Source organism: Pecten maximus, chromosome 4 (genome assembly GCF_902652985.1).
Source record: "Pecten maximus chromosome 4, xPecMax1.1, whole genome shotgun sequence".
Taxonomy (NCBI): Eukaryota; Metazoa; Mollusca; class Bivalvia; order Pectinida; family Pectinidae; genus Pecten; species Pecten maximus.
Window position 1 is genome coordinate 8,538,185 of NC_047018.1, and position 24,422 is coordinate 8,562,606.

Consider the following 24,422-nt stretch of genomic DNA (forward strand, 5'->3'; position numbering starts at 1 on the left):
AGTATGTACAGGTAATGCTTTAAGAACTTACCAGCCATTAATACCTATGTACAGGTAATGCTTTAAGAACTTACCAGCCATTAATACCTATGTACAGGTAATGCTTTAAGAACTTACCAGTTATTAATACCTATGTACAGGTAATGCTTTAAGAACTTACCAGCCATTAATACCTATGTACAGGTAATGCTTTAAGAACTTACCAGCCATTAATACCTATGTACAGGTAATGCTGTAAGAACTTACCAGCCATTAATACCTATGTACAGGTAATGCTTTAAGAACTTACAAGCCATTAATACCTATGTACAGGTAATGCTTTAAGAACTTACCAGCCATTAATACCTATGTACAAGTCTTGTTGTAAGATTTCCTCTGCCTCCTCCTTTGTACCAGTAAACGAATGGACCTAGAAACGTATGTATTTCTATAAGTCGGTGTAAAATACATCTAGCATTTTTTCTGAATAAAACTTTTTAAAGAAAAAGTATGGATGTATTATTTGGTCTTGTAATCTGAAAAGATAAAGTTGTAGAGTGACCTACAGAATATATATTGGGAGATTTACTATTAGAGATTAAAAAGTTTTAATTAGTTCATTTATGGTTTTAAAAAAGCTTGATGTTTTGGATAGAAAACAAAATTAATTTCACCAGACTGATACTGATTTGAGAAAACATACCACCCCTCCCATGATACGTTCTCTGTTCCTCTTGATAATGTCTATGAATTCTCTATGAGCATTCCGTGAGTGTAGAAATAAAGGCAACTTTGTTTTCTCTGCCAAATCCATCTGTTTCTCAAAATACCTGGTACATGTAATACAAACACAAGTAGTCACCACAGATGCCACACAAAATGTGTATACAAGATGTTAGAATATTAACTTATAGGCCCGTCTGGAGAGTTGACAACAAGATACAGGAGGTTTATTTTTTGTCACAATGACATCATAAAACATTAGCAGCTCAGAGGAGCTATCATTATAAAACATATCTATAGTAAGAACACATCATATTGATAATTACTGATAACGGCTATCTGGGATACTGGTACCTACATAATAGGATTAATGAACAAAGATAGTCCCCTTTATACCGTTATAAATATTAACTTACTAGTAACTTGATTACATACCCAGGTTGATTGTACTATTGTATTGTACCACACATTCTCATTCACTAGATTTAGTAAAGAGTTTCAAGATTCCTAAAAGTACATCGTAATTGACAATTTAGATTGTAATAATATCTACAAAATAATATGCAAACTAAATTTAAAGTACAGATGTACCAGCAAATTACAGAATCTGATGCAACAGTAAAGTACAGAATAATTTGATGTACCAGGAAAATAAAAACTTACTTCATTTGGGTATCTTTAGGACAGAAGTGGAGTCTGTCAAAATCTTTAAAAAAAAAAAATGAAAAAAAAACTATTTTAATTAGCACTGAAAATATTTGTTTTTAAGTTATCTGACCGTGATAATTTGATATTAATATGTGACAGTAACAATCGTCTGTATATTTTGTTTGTACTATGTATATTGATGAACATCAAACAAGTGTCGTGTTCTTGAATCACTTCCTCAATAGGAATTCAAACATTAAAATGTCACAAAAAAGCTTCTGATTTAAGATTTAATCATGTCATCAAAGAGAACAAAACTGGGTACACCTTTTAATCCCAGTGGACACCTAAAAGGTGGGCTTAATCCATAAAATATCTGCCCTGTAGCAAAATAACTTTGTGTAGGGGCTGTCACATGTGACCTTGGTTTTGACCTTATCATGTTTCCCTTTTATATTCCAAGGATCTACAATGTCCCTGTGGACAGTAAAGACATCAACACCCAAACAGTGTATAATGGATACTCGCTACAATGTCTTCAGGGCATAACTGTGTCAGTCTATCAGATCAGTCCTGTTAGGAAAATCATGGTATTATCCTTCCATCAGAAACTGTAGATTAGATAACCTGACTAGACATGCCAGGCCTCGAGTCCAGTCACCACCACTATATTGACCCACACATTCTCATTCTCTAGATCTACTTCGAGGTACCCACGTAAAAAAAATTCTGGGCTTAAATTAAGTTAATCAGTAACAGATGACCTGAAAGTAATCAGTCACTCTTTCAGATAACATGATAACTGTAATATCTAATATTTTCATTACTATACAAAATGATCCAGTTTTTGTATCGTACACATCCAGCAATGAATATCATGATCTGCAGCTTACTATGTGTTCAAATTGTCTATAAAATGAATAGTTCTCACCTGCAGTCATTTTATTTCATTTTGTTTTTGTTTGATAAATTCATCACGATTATAAATACCTAACTTAATACATGTACTTATAAATTAAAATTTGCATATCATGAATAAAAAAAATGTATTGACATCTTTATTTGTTTACTAGGTTATTATGCAATCTAGAAAATTTGTTGTACTAATGATCAATTACATGAATGAATAAGTGTGACCAATTATATGACCAGTCTATGTTAAACAATTAGTTTAAATTAGGTATATTAATTAACATCTCATCATGACGAAGTCAGTTTTATAAATAACGTACCTAATCCCATCTCTCCAACAGCTACCACACGCTCCTTATTGTCCATTGCCAAGGTAAAAAGGTCATCCAGGTATTTCTGAGGGTCATTACCCTTTTCAAAGTCACCACACCTAGTCGGATGGCACCCAACAGTACAATACAGAGTCTCTGTAAAAAGTTAGGGTTATCTCAGCAATAGAGAAGCTACTGGTATATGGTTCAGCGTAATATGCAAGGATACCTATATTGTAATTGTAAGTAATATGTAGTGATACCTATATTGTAATTGTAAGTAATATGTAGTGATACCTATATTGTAATTGTAAGTAATATGTAGTGATACCTACATTGTAATTGTAAGTAATATGTAGTGATACCTATATTGTAATTGTAAGTAATATGTAGTGATACCTATATTGTAATTGAAAGTAATATGTAGTGATACCTATATTGTAATTGTAAGTAATATGTAGTGATACCTATATTGTAATTGTAAGTAATATGTAGTGATACCTACATTGTAATTGTAAGTAATATGTAGTGATACCTATATTGTAATTGTAAGTAATATGTAGTGATACCTATATTGTAATTGTAAGTAATATGCAGTGATACCTATATTGTAATTGTAAGTAATATGTAGTGATACCTATATTGTAATTGTAAGTAATATGTAGTGATACCTACCAGGTACATTGTAATTGAAAGTAATATGTAGTGATACCTATATTGTAATTGTAAGTAATATGTAGTGATACCTACCAGGTACATTGTAATTGTAAGTAATATGCAGTGATACCTACCAGGTACATTGTAATTGTAAGTAATATGTAGTGATACCTATATTGTAATTGTAAGTAATATGTAGTGATACCTACCAGGTACATTGTAATTGTAAGTAATATGTAGTGATACCTACCAGGTACATTGTAATTGTAAGTAATATGTAGTGATACCTACCAGGTACATTGTAATTGTAAGTAATATGCAGTGATACCTACCAGGTACATTGTAATTGTAAGTAATATGTAGTGATACCTACATTGTATAAGTAATATGTAGTGATACCTATATTGTAATTGTAAGTAATATGCAGTGATACCTATATTGTAATTTTAATAAACAATCTATATACTACTTTAAGGGACCCGGATGTAGTACCATGTGGTAACGATTTATCCAGAGTTAAATCGACTAACCATAAAGTTATATTTTAATATTCAAACAATTACCATGAGATTTACACAGCTCCAGAGCTTCTGTGGAGTCCTTCAAACTCCCACCAGTTATCATCATCTGAAAAACACCTTAGATATTTCTGTACAATGTACTTACTAAACTCACTAAATGCCCAGTTTATGGTGGACAACCGATTCACAGGTAATATTACACATAGTGTTTTTATACCATACAGTTGAACAACCTATATATAATAAATATCACAAGACGTTTCAGTGAATTACAGTCTCCTATCTGACGTGAAATGAGATGCCAAGACAGCACAGAAACGATTTTTTTTTTGTTGGAACTTATTCTACACACTCATTGTATTCAAATTTCAAATGGTGGTATTACCGGTAATGTGAATGAATTCAGAAATATAACTTATCTTAAGCGGCATCAGAAGTTTAATGCAAATGAACTCCAAATAACATTAACCTGTGCCCCAAGTAAGGAATTCAAGTGACAAGAACATCAGGTCAAAACATTTTTTTCCCTTTGACGTAGATCAAAGGTTGTAATGTAGGTTGTCAAAGTAACCTATATTTGATACATGGTAAAACAGGCCACCTTACCTACATGTAGGTGAATCCATGACCTAAGTTCCAGTGACAGGTATAGTATATAGAAGATAGAGCCCAGGCTAACTTTCTCTTTGATATAGGTCAAAAGTCAAAATGTAAGTCAGAGTGGAAGTAGTGAAGGAGATAGAGCCTGGACAAGATAATAAGCATGCGGATGAAAGGACCAAAGGATAGAAGGAGGGAGAGCCACATTGCAAATCTATAGCCCCTTCCTACCCCAGAAATGGTGGGATACTAAAAAAAGACAATTCAGAGTAAATACAAATCCACAAACAAATGTGAATTATATGCTTTGTTTCACATGCAAGTATGCTGTAATGCTTTTATCAATGCAAGTGTAGATCAGGCCGGCACAAACTTTTCTTTTCTTTTATGAATATCAGTGACCTACTTTTGGTTTACAACATATTGCCCGGCATACATGTTGGTTGACCCAATGCCCAACTTCAAAGTTCCAGACATGGGTTTTTTCGTGGGTGACACGTACATTTGTCATTTTGGAAATAGAGCTTCAGGACAGGGTAATAGAACTATGGATGTACACAGCACAAACCTAAGGTCTCCTCGCCATCCCCTCCCCCTAGTTATCCATGTGGGACTGCATATGTACAATCAATGCAACAATATCCAAATGTAACAATATCCGAAATTAAATAATCCTGAAATGTATTAGAAATGTATTAAAATAGCATTATATACATGTACATTGCATTGTTTCTTTACCTTTTTCATGCCATAATCAAATGCTCTGTTCAAGACATCCACAAAGTCATCTGTAAAGAATAACATTAACTTTATGCATTCACACTTGAGACAACATGTATGAAATATTTTAATCGAAAGATATATACCTCTGCATATTATTAATGGCTTACATGTATGAATAATAAATTGTTTTCATTAAAAATTTCAACCAAAACTCTTTACCTGTTTTATATACAATACTGATACATTTGATTTATTTACCTTCATGTTTTTTGGACCCATGGTAAATTCCTCTGAAAACAGGATCTGGAATAGAGAGACCAGCACATTTGTCTTTTTATTGATTAACCTGTACAATAAATATGTCTTTTAATAAAGTCTATGAATTTATTAAAAACTGATGCATTTTCTGTGTTGTTTTGGGATCAAGTAATATAAAGCAAAATGACTCTGGATTACTTATATTAGATTATTATTTGCGGTTGTAAAAATCTTGGCGAGTGTATATATATTGGACAAACTATGAAAAATGGGGGTTCACTTCACATGTCTGGACAAAATTTACAAAGTCTCTTATTGATTACATGGTCTTGGAATTCTCGGATTTGTAAAGATATTTCTTATAACTAAATGCCTTACCTGTTAAATTTACACCAATATCTGAAAAGAAAAAGGAACTAAAGTTAATATACAAAAGATAAAATTGCATATTGTATACTTATCAATATGGCATGTGAATGTTGAAACAAAATATTTCATGGTATTAGGCACTAGCACACTCATTAGCATTGTTAATGTTGTATACATTTACATACCAGGCCGATAAGGTGGATCATGACACTTGTATACTCCCCATAATATGCCAGCATAAATATTCAATATCATCAAATATAATAACCAAATCCTAAAAGAGTATATAATTATTATATCTATGCAAACTAGCAGTAAGTGACTGATGTTGATCAGTAATTGGCAAACAACTTTTGTATGAAAATTGAAGAAAAGCTGACTAGCTGACGAATGTTTGGTCTGAATGGCATCGAACATGCACAGGTCAAGACACACCTGGATTAAGTCTACACAATTTCCACACGCTTACCTATGTCTGGTTAACTTACATGCCTTTTTGTGTGTAATGTAAAACTAAAGAATTAAGCACAGGCGTCTGAAGTTCTGACAGTTAACCAAGATATAATACCATATAAAAAATAAGAGTATCCACTATATTAATATAGTAGATACTCTTATTTTTTATATGGTATTACATCTCAGTTTACTGTCAGAACTTCAGACGCCTGTGAATTAAGAGAGCTTATCTAAAATGATTTTTTGTGAAAGTTACAATTTGATCATTGTATTAGTGTTTATGTGTGAAAGAACAGGGAAAAACACTTTCCTGCCAAGTGCCCTGACAGGAATCGAACAATTTATATGCTTTTACATGAATACAAATAGCTATATTATGAAAATTATCAATACATCACTAATTTGATCATTTGAACAAAAACAAGTCTGGCACGGCATAAATAAACACTAATAGAATCTATAATGATATCATTGTAACTGTTTAAAAAAATAGATAAGCTCTCTGAATTCTATATAGCTAAAAATTCTGATTATTTACCAATTATCTAATTCAAATAATTCTATATTGAAAAGTCTGTTTTTTAGGGTTTCTGTAACTATCCCTTAACAAATATACCACATCCAAACATTTGGTCGGGGGGTTTGTCATCATCTTTCTCATTAAAAGTGTTCTGAAGCACCTTAATTCAAACAACCCCCAGTGCTTAACATGTTCTATTATTTAGCAAGTTTTTTTCAGTATTGTCCGTCATATATTCTTTACCTTATTAAGTGTACATTATACATTATTACGGTTCTTACCAATAAATCTGAACGCTGTTTTAGCTGCAGTAGCCATTTTACCACTGTATATTATATTCACTCAATCACTGTGACGAAAATGCATCTAACGTTAGGTCCAGGAATATAACGTTAAATGAAATTTAAGAATATAATGACTTTGTGTTTTGATTGTCATGTATTTGTACGGAATGACTGTTCTATCAATGTGTCCATTCGATATGACCTCGGCGAGGAATACCACCTGTTATCTAAACAAACACGAAATTAAAGCATTGCACCACAGATCTATCACGATCATATATATCACAGAACGTAACGTGGTTGCTCATGATAAGGGAGGTTACTCTATGTTGACACTAACTCCAAGGTCGCAACACAGCAAAATAAGTCAGTTTGTACAAAGCTTCTTTCCATACACATATATATATTCTTATAAGCTCTACTATATATATGTGTGTGTGTGAATGTGTTTTTGTCACGGACTAATCTTGTTAGCATGCAACGGAGAGTTTTTCACACCTTCACGGTTGGCTAACCGCCAAACCGGAGAGTGTTTTTTGCGACTTTGTGATTTTAAGTGACGTCTGATCATGAAATGCTCCGATAGCTCACATTAAGTTACTCATATATTCAATTCAATTCAATTCAATTTATTTCTCTTTAACCATACATAACAGTACAGAGAAAACATATTTACACAATACAAAAGTTATATACAGTTGTTCAGCCAGTGTATAAAGTATGCACACGCAGACTGTATCAATTAGTTTATCAAAACATCTGATATTTAACCATATCGTTACGCATGATACCATTTTATATAATTTCAAAAAAAAAAAAAAAAAAAAAAAAAAAAAAGTCAAGATGAACATGATGTGTAACATCATGCTATGGAGGACACATTGCTAAAGATAATACTAATGAATTTACAGAGTTTTTTCAATGTATTTACGTGGTTTGAGTTCATAAGATCTCTAAATTTTAATATGTTCGGCCTTGTATAATAATATTTATTTAGATATAATTTTCTATGCGCAGCTAATGACTGGCATTCTAGCAGATAATGGAATTCATCTCCTATTTGTTGACTATTACAAAAAGTACATATTCTTTCGTGGCGTTCAATATTATTCCACCTTCCAGTTTCAATAATCAGTCTATGATTTGTAGTTCTGAACTTACAAAAAGTATTTCTTTCTTTATCTGTAAGAACGTCTAGATAGCATTCAAAACCAAATTTGTTTTTAAAAATTCTGTAACAACCAGACTTAGAAGAATTAAATACATCATTTTCCCACTGCTGTATAAACTGATCATGGAGTGTTTGTTTTACATATGACTTTATCCAAGAAGTATCTAATTCCTGGATATACTGGATATTCCACACATAGCTAATACCACATTCATCTAATAATTGTTGTATATAACGTATATAGGGAACATTATTATTACGGTATTGGTTTAGACATAACAGTTTATAAGTTATTACATTTAGTTTGTTTTCTTTTGAATTAATCAATTGAGACCAATAGGTCAACATTCTCGTCTTAACTGAGATATTCAAAGGATAAGCTCCAAGTTCACCATAAACCATAGACGTTGGTGTACTTCGTTTGACCCCTAATAATAACTTACAAAACTTTAAGTGCGCTCTCTCAATGACTTGTAGATTTGTAAAACCCCAAATCTCACATCCGTATAACAATATAGGTTTTACAATTTTATCATACAGATCATATATACACTGAACAGATAAGTTATATAACCTTCCTTTCTTTAAAACATCATACATAGCAATTGTTGCTTTTTTAACATTGTAATTTTTAGCTTCATTAAAAGAACCTGTGCGTGAAAAAACAGTGCCCAGGTATGAAAAACTTTGGACAATTTCTATGTCTTCAGTATCAAATTTGAATTGTAATCTGTTATTTAGACGACCTTTACTGAATATCATACATTTTGTTTTCTCACTGTTAACTTTCAGTCTCCATATTTTACAATATTCACTAAAAACATTTAGCTGCATTTGCAGGTCTTCTGGGGTGTCAGAAAATAGGATTGTATCGTCAGCATACAACAAAATAAATAGTTTAATATACATATGTAAATCAACTTCAAGTTGGTTTGTCAGGCACTGTAAACCGGTAACATTATTTCTAGTCATAAACTCCTCAAGGTCATTCAAATATAAACTAAATAAAAAAGGAGACAAGTTTTCCCCTTGCCTCAATCCATTATTGCATGCGAAGAATGCAGAATTCTGACCATTAAATGATATGTTAGATTTAATACCTTGATACATATTGTAAATAATTGTATACATTTTGCCATTTATATGATTTAACAACATTTTGTTCCACAGACCATTTCTCCAAACTTTGTCAAAGGCCTTTTCAAAATCAATGAAAATACAGTACAGCTTCTTTTTCATCATATTAGTAAGACTAATTAGGGAATACAGCACAAAAATATTGTCTATAGTTGAATACTTCTTGCGAAATCCAGCTTGGTTTTCACATATTAGATTAACTTCGTCGGAATACTTTAATAGTCTTGCATTTAAAATACTTGTGAATAGTTTGCCGATGCAACTTACAATAGTAATCGGCCTATAATTTTTAGGGTCTGAGGGAGAACCCTTATTTTTATAAATAGGTACAATAGAGCCTCGAAGCCAGCTTTCAGGGATTTTCCCTGTGCTAAAAATAACATCAAATAATATAACATAGAGATCAATCATTTTAGAGAGCGAATATTTAATATATTCATTAAAGATGAGATCATCCGAGCAAGCCTTATTGTTTTTCAGTAGCTTAATAGCATGTTCCACCTCCTCTCTGGTTATATTACTATTTAATACATTATTTACAGGACCCATATCAATATCATTATTATCAAACATGTTATCATCTACTCCAACATTTAAGGTTTTAAAGAAATTAAAAAGCGTGTCAATCGATATGTTACCTTTTTTGTTTTTATGTGTACTATTAGAACTTTTAAGTAGTTTCCAGTAATCCCGTGCATTACTACTTTTCATATCTTTCAACTTACGACGGAGGTCTCTTCTGAATTTATTAATACTTTTATCCATTGTATGTTTGTAAGATTTTTCTGATTCTTTATATTTATTGAAGAAATAATCATTTTTGTGACGTCTGTACATACCTTTATGGCGTCGGAATAACTTCCTGGCCGCCTTACATTCACCGTCAAACCAGGGTTTAGAATTTGATTTTGGCTTTTTACATATACTAGTATGGTTATATTTGTATATACCAAAAGTTGACTTAGCAGCACTTACAAGCACATCACTACAGTCTGCCATAAGTGTATTGACATCTAGGTCGTTCGTATTACTGCATTGGTTAATTGTATCAATAATATTCTGAATTTTGTCATCGTTTATATTCTCAATAAAATGTTGGATTTTCTCAGTCTCCCAGTTTTTAATACGTTCAGTATAATCTGTTGTATCATGTGTATTAATGTTATCATTGGTAACTGTATTGGCCATACCACCTATAGTAAGAGTTAGGGGACAATGTGCATCTGACATAAGAGGGCTAAAATCTAAAACATCAAAGTCACGTATGCGTTTTAGGAGCTCAGAGGAACATATGACATAATCGACAACGCTAGAACTTTTACAGGTGTACTTACCTATATCTCTATCACGACCAACTCTACCATTACAGATAAAAATGTCATTATATTTACAAAAATCCAATAGTCGGTTCCCAAAATTATTTTTGTGTAAGTCCTGACTTTTTCTGTTCTTAGCAAAACCGGAATTTTCAAATACATTCATGTATGTAACTTCATTTAGGATTTCAGTTGTTAATTGATCTCTATCGTCTATTTCATTGTAATCAATAAAATCTACAGAGCTCGCAGTTCTTGCATTAAAATCTCCTAACAAACACACATTTTTGTAATTAGCTGATAACCTCAAGTATTCAGTTTCAATTTCCAAATATGGATCACCAATACAGTATGTAGAATTCTCGGGTGGGACATAAACCATTCCAAATAAAAAATCATCATCACTTTGTAACTTCGCGCCATCTAACCTAAACCAGCTTACGTATTGACTATCACTTTGTACTTCATAGACATAATCTTCCAAGTCATATTTATATGCTATAACTATACCACCCGACTTCACTTTTTTAAACTTTGCCCTATTTTTCATTACAGTTTTAAAACATGGCAAATCAATGACATCTAAATCATCAGTTTTGGATTCACAGAGACATAAAATATCAAAACTATTTACAAATTCACGAAACTCAGGATATTGAGCTTTTCTCACTAACCCAGATAGCATGACTACGTTGGGCCAACGTTGGCCCACAGATGTTGACTACGTAGGGCCAATGTTGGCAAACTACGTTGGCCCAATGTAATTTTGCTCATCGGCCCATCGTTGGCCCAACGTGTTGGCCCATCGTTGGACCGACATTGTATGTCAGATAGCCAACGTTGGCCCATTGTTGGACCAACATTGTATGTCAGATAGCCAACGTTGGCCCATCGTTGGACCAACATTGTATGTCAGATAGCCAATGTTGGCCCATCGTTGGACCAACATTGTATGTCAGATAGCCAACGTTGGCCCATTGTTGGACCAACATTGTATGTCAGATAGCCAACGTTGGCCCATTGTTGGACCAACATTGTATGTCAGATAGCCAATGTTGGCCCATCGTTGGACCAACATTGTATGTCAGATAGCCAACGTTGGCCCATCGTTGGTTTCAAGTGTGTATTTCCAACTATTGGTTTCACCTTCATAGGCCCAACATTGGCCCAACGTAACAAACAGTAGATAAAGTGATGCTTATGTGTAATGCTGGCAACATAAAAATTAATCAGTTGTCATATTGGCAAGTGCTTTACAATTTATTTGTATATGATCACAGCATTGATAGTTGCAGTAGCTGCCTGTTGTGCCCTTTTTTGTTCCTCTCTCCTTTTCCTGCCACCATCGCGATCACAAGCAAATCTGAACCAATCTTTTGCATTGAATTGCTGCAATTTCCGAATCTGTTGCTGTCGCACACAGGCGGTTCTTCCTTATTGTAGCTGTTGGAATAAATAAACAATATATCAAATCTACACAGAATGTAAAAATCAAGCGGCACAGATGGCATGAATCGCTAACCTGGACATTTCTGCAGTTATGGCATTAAAGTAATTTACATTATTATATATAGATTATATATATATATGAAATTTGTCAAGTAGTAATAACGACAGTACAGACAAGTATTTTCGAGGCAATCTGCCCCTTTATCAAGAAACAAGGGAATTATACAAACGATCTGACATTGAACATGGAACAGCTACACAAATTTTGTAGATAAATATACTTAGTATATATGTGTGTATGTGTAAGAAATGAAAAATAAATTCTGAAAACTTTATGACCCCGATATCTAGCAAGCAAAAGTGTACGTACGGTAGTGTACGTACGGCAGGTGGTCTTGTGGAATTAATTAATATACTAAAATTACTTCAGGAATTGAAACATAATTAAAAAGCAAATCATATAGCCTACTTACATTGTCTTTTGATCAAAGAAATGCTCTCTTTCTTCTTCGTGATTAATCCAAATATCTTCTTCTGTGTAAGTCGAAATAGCACTGTACTGTGTACAACCATTTGAACAGCTCAGACAAGGTCCCTGATAAGAATGTAACATCTGCAGGCAGCTTGACCATCCCTAGTATCAGATGTCACGGTTACCAAGGGAACTGGTCCGACCCTTGCTGTGAGAAGCGCTGACCCAGTTTTGTGGGCAGTAAACATGCATAGATAATGGCATCCTTAAACCGGCCACTAAAATATTTACCAAAACATTTATGCCCTTGTTCCTGTTTTACTACAGTATAAAAGACTTTAATTTATGATTAGTTATTCTCACGCAAACAATACATTTTATTATATAGTGATTTTGAAAAAAAAATCACTATTAAAAAATCTTATGAAGTGTATTTTTAAAAATGGTTGATAATATATATATCAACTTTGATTACAGATAATCACTTTTGTTTGAATTTGTTGTAAACCTGCTTGGGCTTACAACATCGGGTCAACGTAGGACCAACGTTGGACCAACCTAGGAAATTCAGCACTGAAATGTACTAACAGGGGGCCAATGTTGGGCCAACGTAGTGTTCCCAACTTATCTTCAGTTGCTGTCGAGTAAAACAAGTTGTTGTTGGGCCAACGTCGGGCCAACGTTGTATGACCAACGCCAACCATTGGCCAACCGTACAACCATATGCCAACGTTGGCCCAACGTAGTCATGCTATCTGGGAAGCCACAAACATTTAACGACAGTATTTGTATTGTACATGCATTATAGTTACTTTTTCCACCACCACCATATGTATTAATCGGCTCGTTTGAAACCAAACTAGTGTCTATATTTTGCCCTCCGGCGCGTCCCTATTCGTGCTGATTTGAAATCACCCGTCTACGTTTCGAGCGCGGTTGTTGAGTGGGCGTATGCTGACTGGCCATGGGCTGAACATTCGGGCCCTTATATAGTACACCATCTATGTACAGCTGATCTCTGTTCAACACAGTTTTTTTCCCGTTCTTTCCATACACATATATATATTCTTATAAGCTCTACTATATATATGTGTGTGTGAATGTGTTTTTGTCACGGACTAATCTTGTTAGCATGCAACGGAGAGTTTTTCACACCTTCACGGTTGGCTAACCGCCAAACCGGAGAGTGTTTTTTGCGACTTTGTGATTTTAAGTGACGTCTGATCATGAAATGCTCCGATAGCTCACATTAAGTTACTCATATAAAGTGTGTTGTCACCTGGGTTTAATATAAGTAAAGGTCGAGTCTTACTTAGATGTAATTACCATTTTTTGAAATATATTCATTCTAACTAGCAACAATAACCCGTCCCTCGAACAGGAAATGAAAAGGATAGCTCCCTCGTGACGTCACAAGTAGCGGGGAATTTGCAAACACGAAATTGCCAGCAGGTGAGTGTTTCGCTTGACTTTCTGACTATAAGCCGATAAATATGTCGTCTTTTGGATACTTTCATCCAAATATTGGTTATGTATGCATTTATGGATAACTAGTATCGAAATGCACGTCGATTTTTTTTTCAAAATTTCGGCATATTTAGTTCTCTGTTTATATTTGTAGAGCAATTTCAAAACAAACAACAATGAGGAAAGATGGTTCATCACAAGTCAGAAGACAGCTCGATTTCCGTGAGAAGATATTGACACAAAGAACATTTTATATCGATATAAGAGAGGAAGATTTAAGGAAGCGAATAACACGCAGAGTCAAAGACCTTGGGGGTCAAGTAGAAGATTTTTTGTCCAAAGATGTTAATATTTTGTTGACTGATTCCAACAACACTGCCCAGAAAATATGTCCAACGTCACTAACGCCTAATGCCAGTCCAGACCCAGATACAAAGGTGGCTGTCCCACTCAGCAGAGGTCAGTATATAATCATAAGGTGCCGGACAGTGTTCCTTTCCATTTATAAAACATTAATTGATACATGAACAGGAACCACACTGTTGCTCTAACTAGTTTTCCCAGGCTCTGCTGACAACATGAGCCTTAGACATCCGGATAGATAGATGTTACTTACGTTCACATGTACACCAAACATCTTATAAAAATCAGATGCTTAATTTCAAAAGCGCATTTGATAACAAGACCGCTATATATATTGCTATTTTCATACACTCTTGAAATTAGGCATACCTCCTAATATTACACGGATGATGAAAAATTTATTTATTTTTTAACATTTTTGTAATATTAATATAAAAAAAAATATTAGATCAACACAACATGTTATGTTGCCTTAATGTTGTACACAGGTCTGTTAATTTCCATATGTTGGCCCAGCGTTGGTTGCATTTTTGGATATATAGTAAAACTAACAATCAATTCCCATGTGTTGGCCTTACGTAATTTTCTTGAATAATTGATGCATAAAATAATAATTTAAACTCTCCAGCAACAACAATGATCAGCATTTATTTTCAATTTTTTAAGTTTTTTATGAATTTCTGATTTTCATATATATAGATCTGCAAAAGCACTCAATGCTTTGGTACATTTTATCAACATATATATAATCCTGGGTATATTGTGTCTATGGACAGACACTACAACTGCACAGCGGGATCCATGATTACACTTTCTGAGAAAAGAATAGCCTAGAGTAGGGATCGAACCGCACGATGTACAACTCAATTTTAACATGTGGTGACATTAATTCAATGCTTCTGTTACGGAACTATCATGATCAGGGTCAATGTATAAAATGGTTGAGGCTTATATAATTAACTTTTGTGCATTGCGTCACTGCCGCCGTGTTAAAACTGTTTAGACTGGCTCCCACCTCCCTTGAACCTTCTCACACAAACCCAGGGTTTTCAAAAAAAATATTTGTAAAAGGCTACAAATGAATAGTAGCAGGTATACATGTATCTGAGGATTACGATAATATGTTTTTAGACATTTTTTAAAAAGTGAATTAAGTCATTTGAACCGGCCAAAACACCATTCTAACCGGTCAATTTGGCCGGCGACCGGTTCTAAATGAAAACACTGCAAATCCCATGTTTGAAGCCTGTCATACTATTAATTACTGTTACTACATACATACATACAAATTTCAGGAAGTTTTATTTTAGCATTTATCACTTTGAAATAATTTCTCTAGTTTATGATTGTCTTAATGACACTTGATTCACCAGTTTGTTGTTTTCTATGACAAGCATTTTTATGCACTTATTTATTATTGTGGTAATTGGTTTATATTTTTGGTTGTGCCCTAAAATTTGAGTGCGCTAAAATAACTTACAGCATCTGTAAAATGGCCTAATTAAATTTGATGATAACTGCGACTGAAATCAATAATATACTTGTCATTATACAAAATGTTTCCACTCTTTGTTCACTGATGATTACATTACTGTACAAGGTGTTCTGGATAATATATAATAAGAAAATTAATTTACAGGTATGATAATCTTTAAAAAGTTATTATTTATTTAAATGAATTTGCATGTGCTGTTTTAATTTGCAGGTAAAGCATTGTTGCTGAAAGCTAAAAAGCAGTCATCCTGTCAGCAGTCCACAAAGGGAACAGACATAGTCCAGAATGCCCTAAATTTGGGTGTAAAGGTAGAAAAAGCAAAAGACTTCCTCAAATCTACACACAAATATGCACAGAAACTAAAGCAGGTCAAGGCCCTTCAGTCGGATGGTATTGATGGAATTACGCCACTGCAGTGGAAAAACTCTGATAAAGAAAACTTCATTGTGTTGAAGGTGGAGGATGATAAGCAAGTTTATAGACCTTTCCTCAAACATTTCAAAGACAGCTTTCCTAAAATCAGATATGGTGATGACCTTGCTTCTCCGTTTGACAAGGGAGTGACTTTGTGTAGGACAGTGGAGAATAGGACAAAGAATCGATATTCCACCAAGGGAAAGCCTTCAGTGGCTTCGAGTAAAGGTGGCTTCTGTGAAGCCTGCGACTACTGGTACAGATGCTCTTTACGAGAACACCTCAGCAGCATGAAGCACCAGAAGTTTGTTCAGACAAACACAAACTTTAAACAACTTGATCAGATAATCAACAAAATGCCAAACATTCAGGACTTCATGTCAAAATTTAATCTTGATTATGCGAGATCTGCAGAAGTCAAACAGACTCAAATTCTATCTGAAAAGCTTGATGCAAAGTGTTCTACGGAAGGAGTTGACAATTGTAAAACAGCTGTAGAAACCTTTGACACATTAATGGAAATGTCTGCATCACCTAGAAGTCTACCCACTGTGAGAAATGATGGAGGATCAGTATTGTCTAACTGTGCCATGGTCATTAGCCCTGTCGCAGCAGAACCGGTGAACATCAACTGTGATACAGATATGACAATGGAAGTAGATATTTCCTACATCTAAAAACCTATTTGATGAGTGCAGTAGGGACTCTGGAACAGGACCAGAAATTCAGGAGGACATTTCTATTCCGTGTGATTTTGTGCAATCTGTGTGTAGTAACCAACAAGTCACTGAACATGTTATTGATGAAGATTCAGCATTCCAACATGATCAAACATCTAATGATATGGCAAGTTGTGAAAACACCACTGGGAATATTGTACCTAATTCTACGTTATCACAGAGTATGAACTCTGTTTTTAGTCCCAGTATAGACAGTGAAAATGCTATGTTCCTGGATCTCACTGTGAAGAAAGACAACATGCCAGTTCAGGAAGTAACATCAAATGTTCGGAAAAAGCTGTCTGCTATAGTGATAGCAGACAACATTCTCAACCAGTCTGAAAGAATCCATACCCACCATTATGACATAGAAAAGAAAAAGAAAAAAGAGCCCTCATCTTTCTCTTTTGCAGGATTAGATAATTTTCTGGTGTCATCACCAATACATCACAACTCTTCCCCCAAGTCAGTTATGTGTGGAAGAAAACTAGACTTTGCAAACATTGCAGCAGATTGGATGAAAGACATGTCACAAACTCAGGAACAACAGAACCAAGAAACACCAAAGACTTCAACAAAAAAGAAAATGTCTAGTAGAAAGTCAAAGAAACATTCATCAGTGCAAAAAAGAAAGAAGAAATCAAAAAATAAATCTCTGACAAGTAAAGAAAATGATTGGCCATTTTCACTTTTTAACACGAAGTCATGTGATAGTTCTGACTCAGACTTAGAACTACCACAGCTACCTGTACTGAACAGCAATATTGCTAAACAGAGACTTATAGAGGAAGAAAGGAAGCTACAAAGTTCTCCAATTCAATACTGTTCAAGACAGCTGATTGCAGATCAGAGAGCAACCAGCACTTGTACCAAAAAACGTGTGAAGCTAATTGGTCGTCATCATAGCAAGTCCTTGGGTTTTAAGCGACTCGCCAAAAGTCCTACCCTCTCAAACCCTGAAGGTTTACGTAATATCCAGACTAAAATGCCCCAATACTTCCGGGACAAATCATCCTGCAATTCAACATCTGCACCTGCTCCCATGGTATTGTCTCCACCTCAACTTTCACACTTCAATTGCTTTCAAATTCAGCAGACGGTTCGTCCACAGTCTTGTCCAATTCTGTCTCCAGTAGTGCAAGCTTTAAACAATGTTAATGCCCAAAAGGAAAGCCAATTAAGGCAAATTTTAGATTCACAAAGCAATCAGTATGGGGATCCATCTAGTCAAACTTTACCATACAGTCAATTAATTGATCATATTCCAGGAACACCCAGAGACTCGGCACCAAACTCAATGAACTTTACAACACCTACAAACCTGGATCTTGATAATTATCGAACAGAAGAGTTGGATTATATTTCAACATCTCAGGCATTTGTTTCACAGTGTGAATCCAAAAACTCTCCATCCCCTGGTAAAGAAAATGCTCATAGAGAATTTAATACACCTCAGAAACCTGATAATGTTTCTGAGTATGGTTCTGACACGGAAGCCTATATTCCATACTCTCCAGTGTTTCCTGTCTCTGAGCTTGAACAGCAGCAGTCGGGTACAAACCAGGCCCCATTCTTACCTCTATCAAGTGATGGATGTGATGCTGATGTAAATAAATCGGATCATTTTGATAGGAATAGTGATGTAAGGAGTTATGCAAGTGATAAGTTTCAAACAGTCAGTACAAACAAAAGAACATCAAACTGCTCGAATACATTGGACCAGTCAACAACTTTGGTGAAGTCCTGTTCAGAACTTTCCTTCTCTGTAGAGTCTATTCTGTCAGGGAGAACAGGTAAGAAGAGAACAGTGTCTGGAGATCCTGAGATAGGTGCAGCATCTCCCTCATCATTACTTCACAGTGATATTAATATGATAGTACCCACGTCAGAACCCAAGAATTTGCTTCCATCAACTACAGAGAAAAAGAAGCGAAAGAGGAAAAGACATGCCAGTAAAAATTACAAGGATTCTGGGTGCCAATATTACGTATGCCCACAAGAAGGCACCAAGATAAAATTGTGTCGTGTGATGGTCACCCCAATGGAACAGAAAAATAACCTCAAAACTTTTTGGAAAGTGACAAAAGCAGGTAGTTGTCGGTTAGTCTTCAGTGCAGAGAAAAACAAGGGGATGAACAATTCAGATATCAAGAAAAGAGATAGGTCTTGCGATCAGGTGCAAAGCAGTAAGAGACGAAAGCTTGTGTATTGATACTTTTTATTAGTAAATTAATCAATAGTGTATATAAAATGAGAGTGTATTTATTTTAATACAAAGTGTATAATAGCTGTCTGCATTATGATCTCATTGAACATTGCTCATAATATGTGTACTCATTTTACAATGTATTTTTAGAATGTTTAATTTGTGTCAGCTATTTTTATATGGGTATTTTCATCTTTGGTCATTGTATTTTGTTAACCATTAGATTATTGTTGAAATTTGCTTATCATCAGCTGTTGCTAAAATTAAACATCAGATGTTGTTTACCATCACCTGTTGTTTGCCATCAGCTATTGTCCATTGTTCAGCAGAAGTTGTTGTTTACTATCAGCTCCTGTCCATATTATTTACCATCAGTAGTTATCTACTATTTGCCAGCAGATGTTGTTTACCATCAGCTGTTGTTCGACATCAGCTATTGTCCATTGTTCAGCATCAGCTGTTGTTTATCATCAGTTGTTGGTCATTGTTCACCAGCATATCACAGCTGTTAGACATTGTTCTCCAGCAGTTGTTAGTTATTGTTTACTATCCACTTAAGACAACTATTTCCTCAAAAATAAAACATCATAGGCAACTGCAGTAGAATATGATGCAATTTTTATTTATTCAAATGGATGAATTCGGAAATTTATAAAATAATATTAAACTTAAGATCATGAGTAAGGCCAAGACAATTATCTTATTGTTACCTTAGATACTTGTGTACATATTGCTGTCAATAACACAAATAACTGAATTGGATTTTGAATTAATTTACATTCTTTAAAACATTGTTGTTTAACAACAGTGTTGTGAATCTCTGCTATAGTGCAATATTGTTTTTTTTTAAGTATTATGTGTAATGTTTAATTTGTTTTGATTAAAATTTTGTCTCTCCTTGATGTACATTACCAGAACCCAGATGGATTATAACTATATGGAATAACATTGTCATTCTGGACAGTGTATCCATATTTTTCCTGGCATATATGAGAATTAATAGATTACATTCTCATTTCTGTGTGGATTAGACAGGGTCTGATCAACCTGATTCATGATAACGGTTTAAAATCTTCAGCAAGTATTGTCTTGCTCTCACCGTAAGTTTTTCTCTTAATCTGTTGGCCTTCCTGTGTATGTTTTTCATGATGCAACATGAATTGTTATTATGATTGGGGAATTTCACTCTCAACCCGAGTCAACCCGAGGTTGTGATGAGGGAATCATGTACACACAGTCTTGTAAATATATACATATGTATATGCCTGTCTAGGGTATCACAGAAATTCTTACTTTGAAATTGATGCGTGTGGATTTCAAGTCATGACTGTCGCAATTGTTCCCTGTGTCAATTAACATTGCATTGACATGTCAGATTATATACGACAGGACCAACAGGGTAAAAGGAAAACTGTCATTCATTGTTCATGTTGTGATGCAGCAAGAATTCAACTGGCAGAGAAAGATTCTTGTGTCCACAACATTATGCCACAATTGTCCTTTTATTGATGATTGTCTTGCCATAAGAACATAAACATATGTTATAAATTATTGCAAAAGCTTTTTATGCTTCTTTTTAGAGGTACGTATCATACCATTTTGTTTTCCAAATATGAAATGTATATGTTTGTAAGTTAGTGTGCCAATTGCATTGGATGTGTCATTTTCTTACATGAGAGTTTGGAGAGGATGTGCAAGTCTTTCTGTATATTTTGTGTAGATTTTGACTATAAAGCAATGCTATATGCTCTGGTTTAAATTTCCATGCCCCCAATGGGCCATATATAGCCAAGATATCCATATGGCTAATAGGCCTGGGGTTTACAAGTCTATTTGGTTCGTTTTTAAATTCCATTCATTATTGACAATGATATGTAATGTAGTTATTTACTTACACTGGTTGTTGATCTATATAACTCACAGTTCATGAAAGAAAGAAAAAACAATTGTTTACAATTTTCTGATTTTTGCTTGCATTTTTGCCTTCATTAATTGTTTAAAAGAAAGAAAAAGTGAGAAAATATATAATGGCAACAGGCAATGTGATCTTCAGTTTTAACTAAATTGGTTTGATTGTTAAATCTATTACCTTTTTGGCTGGAACTGGATCACATAAATACCTTGTTACTAGTGTTAGAAACTGGAAACCGGAATCTGTGAAACTTGTTTATTGAAATTTCATCGGAAGGGTTTAAGAGGTTTATTGTCACTAACACAAATAAGTTTTTCATAAAAAGTTAATGAAGATGATTTATTAATATCTTATATTTAAAATAGATTCAGGAAATGTTAATTAATATATCTTTTTTTAGTAATTTCTTGCAAACATTTGATTCATTTTTAATAACTGCGAAATTTCAAAAGTACTTTTTGAGGATTTTTTTTTACAAACTCATATATTTTTAAGTAAAACAAGAAATAGGGAAAAAAAAACTTTAGACATTTGGTGATTTTATTGTGTAGACTTCGTGTGGCATTGTTTAAAATCTGGATCACTCTTTCAATAATTTTATCTTATTTTCTCATGTCTTTTAAATCAATTTCATTTTCGTGAAACACTATTCAATAAAATAAAATAAAAAAAAATACAGTGTTCTGTGTTATTTATAAGTTTCCTGTTCGAAAGCATGGGCTATTCCTTTGACATCCATTCAGCATCTGTCCAGCATATGCATGGACTTTTAAACCTAAAGGCCTAGACTCGGGATAAATAGGACTAGAATAAGGATATTTACGTTTGGCCGCATCTTTTGGGCAAAGCTGGAATAAATTTTCGAAAAGAAGTGCCATTGACTTCTAATGAAGCCAAAGATGATGACTTGAGCCAAAACATGAACCCAGTGGGCATCTCGTTCACTGCACAGGAACGTGTGTTTGGATTATTCGGTCTGCGTTCTGTTTTAATCAGGATCGTCATGAGCTTACTCTGTGAGTTATTTATGAACAAATAAAAAAAAAAGTGTGGGGGGGGGGGTTGGATTAAAGAACTTCCGTCAGAATGGTTTACTTTGTTAACAGCCAGGGTCATTTAAGGACGTGGCTGGTTTTGGAGTCGAAGTACCCGGAGAAAAACCACCGACCTACCGTCAGTACCAGGCAACTGCCCCACGTGGGTTTTGAACTTGCAACCCAGAGATGGAGGGCTAGTGATAAAAGGGACACCTTAACCACTCGGCCACACGATCATCTGGTTTGCAGTGTGTCGTAGAGGAGTGGAAATAACAAGAAAATATAGATAAAGTCATTGTCCTACATTTTTTTTCTCATTTTGGGTTTAACTGATTTTAATAACATTAGAATTGCAAATCAAAAAGGTTTTTAATTAAATCCTGTATTATATATAGAAACAACTTTATTTGATCAGGATTCCTCTGACAGGTACAGCTCACTGCTAATCAATGAGATTATGGAGATAAAAAAACTAGTATTTCTTAATGGGTAAATAAACTGAAACGGCTCTCGTTATATTGTAAGAGAAACTGTATCTCTGGGTACTGTGAATTATATTTCAACATAAGGTACTTCTGTATTAATAAGAACAAACATTTAAACATCCGTTTATTTTCCACTATTCGTAACACCACTAGTTCTAATCTAATTTCTCTAACACTTCGGCGGATACATTTGTTTCTTGTGCATGTCCTATCTCTCTCGGAATTAGTATTCATTACTTTTAAACTGCTCATTAAAATATGTAAATTACGGTATAACAGTAATTGAAAATGGCATTATATTAAAAACCTAAAATTAAAATGATTAAGTTTTAATTTGAAATAGTCCGATATACATGTTAAAACACATTTGTATCTTATCTGATTTAATGTATGATAGTCATCATAGAGAATTTGGTGTATCCAAGGTGGTCCCCAAGCCAGCAGTGTTAGACATATGTTAATCATTAACAATGTGACCGTATCACAAGAATATTGTATTTGATTAGTAACACGCCAGTTATTGGAGGCGAAATTCGCTTGATAATTTGTAAGAACTTTTAATGCATAAAACGTGACAGTTTAACAAATAACATTAAAATGTTTACATTTCCATAAATATTCCTTTATCTTGTAAAAGTAGACAAAGCGTTTTAAGATTCAGTCTAACCTTTCCATATATTAGTGGGATTTAAATAGTAAGCGTACAAATCACCTTTTAACATTAATATGTTTACATTAATACTTAGGTTAACACATCATGGCATCCCAACCGCCTCGAAATCCCACACCATTCTCAGAAACACCCGTAGGATAACCATCAAAATAGAAATCGCGCGAGAGATAGAGAGTCAAATTTTCAAGTGGCAGATGAGTCTAACCATCTGGATGAGCCGCAGCGGATCAGTTTTGAACCGGGACGAGCGGGCCCATTTACCTAACGGAAGCGTAGACGAATCGATTTCTACTCCAGAGTAGCACACTCTTTACCAACTCAGTGTACAGATGATTATGGTGTCGATAAAAGGAAATGTTGATTTGATATTACAACCTTGTAAAACTAACACCTCCTTATATCTCACTGGTTATTGGTCTGACGAAGGTGATAGAGTATTGTCACCGCGACGTTACGATTTAAAATCCAAAACTGGTTGTGAAATACGAAAATCTATTCGCATTCATAATTACCAACTGAAAAAAAAACTTTCATAGCGTAACTTTAAATCACATGTACGTTGTAATTAACAACCCGTATAGTACAAACTAGATGTAATTAACATCCCGTATAGTACAAACTAGATGTAATTAACAACCCGTATAGTACAAACTAGATGTAATTAACAACCCGTATAGTACAAACTAGACGTTATTAACAACCAGAATAGTACAAACTAGATGTAATCAACGACCCGAATAGTACAAACTAGATGTAATTAACAACCCGTATATTACAAACTAGATGTAATTAACAACCCGTATAGTACAAACTAGATGTAATTAACAACCCGTATAGTACAAACTAGATGTAATTAACAACCCGTATAGTACAAACTAGATGTAATTAACATCCCGTATAGTACAAACTAGATGTAATTAACAACCCCGTATAGTACAAACTAGATGTAATTAACAGCCCCGTATAGTACAAACTAGATGTAATTAACAACCCGTATAATACAAACAAGATGTAATTAACAACCCGTATAGTACAAACTAGATGTAATTAACAACCCGTATAGTACAAACTAGATGTAATTGACAACCCCGTATATTACAAACTAGATGTAATTAACAGCCCCGTACATTACAAACTAGATGTAA

At 34.2% G+C, this 24,422-nt stretch overlaps 2 protein-coding genes and 1 long non-coding RNA gene across 3 annotated transcripts in view; 1 reads left to right on the forward strand and 2 right to left on the reverse strand.

The window, feature by feature from the left end:
- The window catches only part of LOC117325131 (putative deoxyribonuclease TATDN1), a 14,062-nt gene extending 6,733 nt beyond the window's left edge, over positions 1-7,329 (reverse strand). The window contains exons 1-9 of the mRNA XM_033881097.1: positions 6,959-7,329; positions 5,711-5,731; positions 5,333-5,377; positions 5,090-5,139; positions 3,794-3,857; positions 2,583-2,729; positions 1,366-1,408; positions 683-809; positions 333-409 (exon numbers count right to left, since the gene is read on the reverse strand). Coding sequence (XP_033736988.1) covers positions 333-409; positions 683-809; positions 1,366-1,408; positions 2,583-2,729; positions 3,794-3,857; positions 5,090-5,139; positions 5,333-5,377; positions 5,711-5,731; positions 6,959-6,995 — 611 coding nt within the window. The 5' untranslated portion in view covers positions 6,996-7,329. The remainder of the gene's footprint in view (positions 1-332; positions 410-682; positions 810-1,365; positions 1,409-2,582; positions 2,730-3,793; positions 3,858-5,089; positions 5,140-5,332; positions 5,378-5,710; positions 5,732-6,958) is intronic.
- Positions 7,330-11,826: 4,497 nt separating this feature from the next.
- LOC117325132 lies at positions 11,827-12,804 on the reverse strand. Its single transcript, XR_004532149.1, has 2 exons — positions 12,508-12,804; positions 11,827-12,028 (listed from the first exon to the last, which is right to left on the reverse strand). It is a non-coding gene; the product is annotated as an uncharacterized LOC117325132 (long non-coding RNA).
- Positions 12,805-13,803: 999 nt separating this feature from the next.
- Positions 13,804-21,083, forward strand: LOC117324871. Its single transcript, XM_033880699.1, has 4 exons — positions 13,804-13,958; positions 14,128-14,432; positions 16,042-16,919; positions 16,951-21,083. The coding sequence occupies exons 2-4, from the start codon at positions 14,150-14,152 to the stop codon at positions 19,174-19,176; spliced, it is 3,387 nt and encodes a 1,128-aa protein (XP_033736590.1). The 5' UTR covers positions 13,804-13,958; positions 14,128-14,149; the 3' UTR covers positions 19,177-21,083.
- Positions 21,084-24,422: the final 3,339 nt, after the last annotated feature.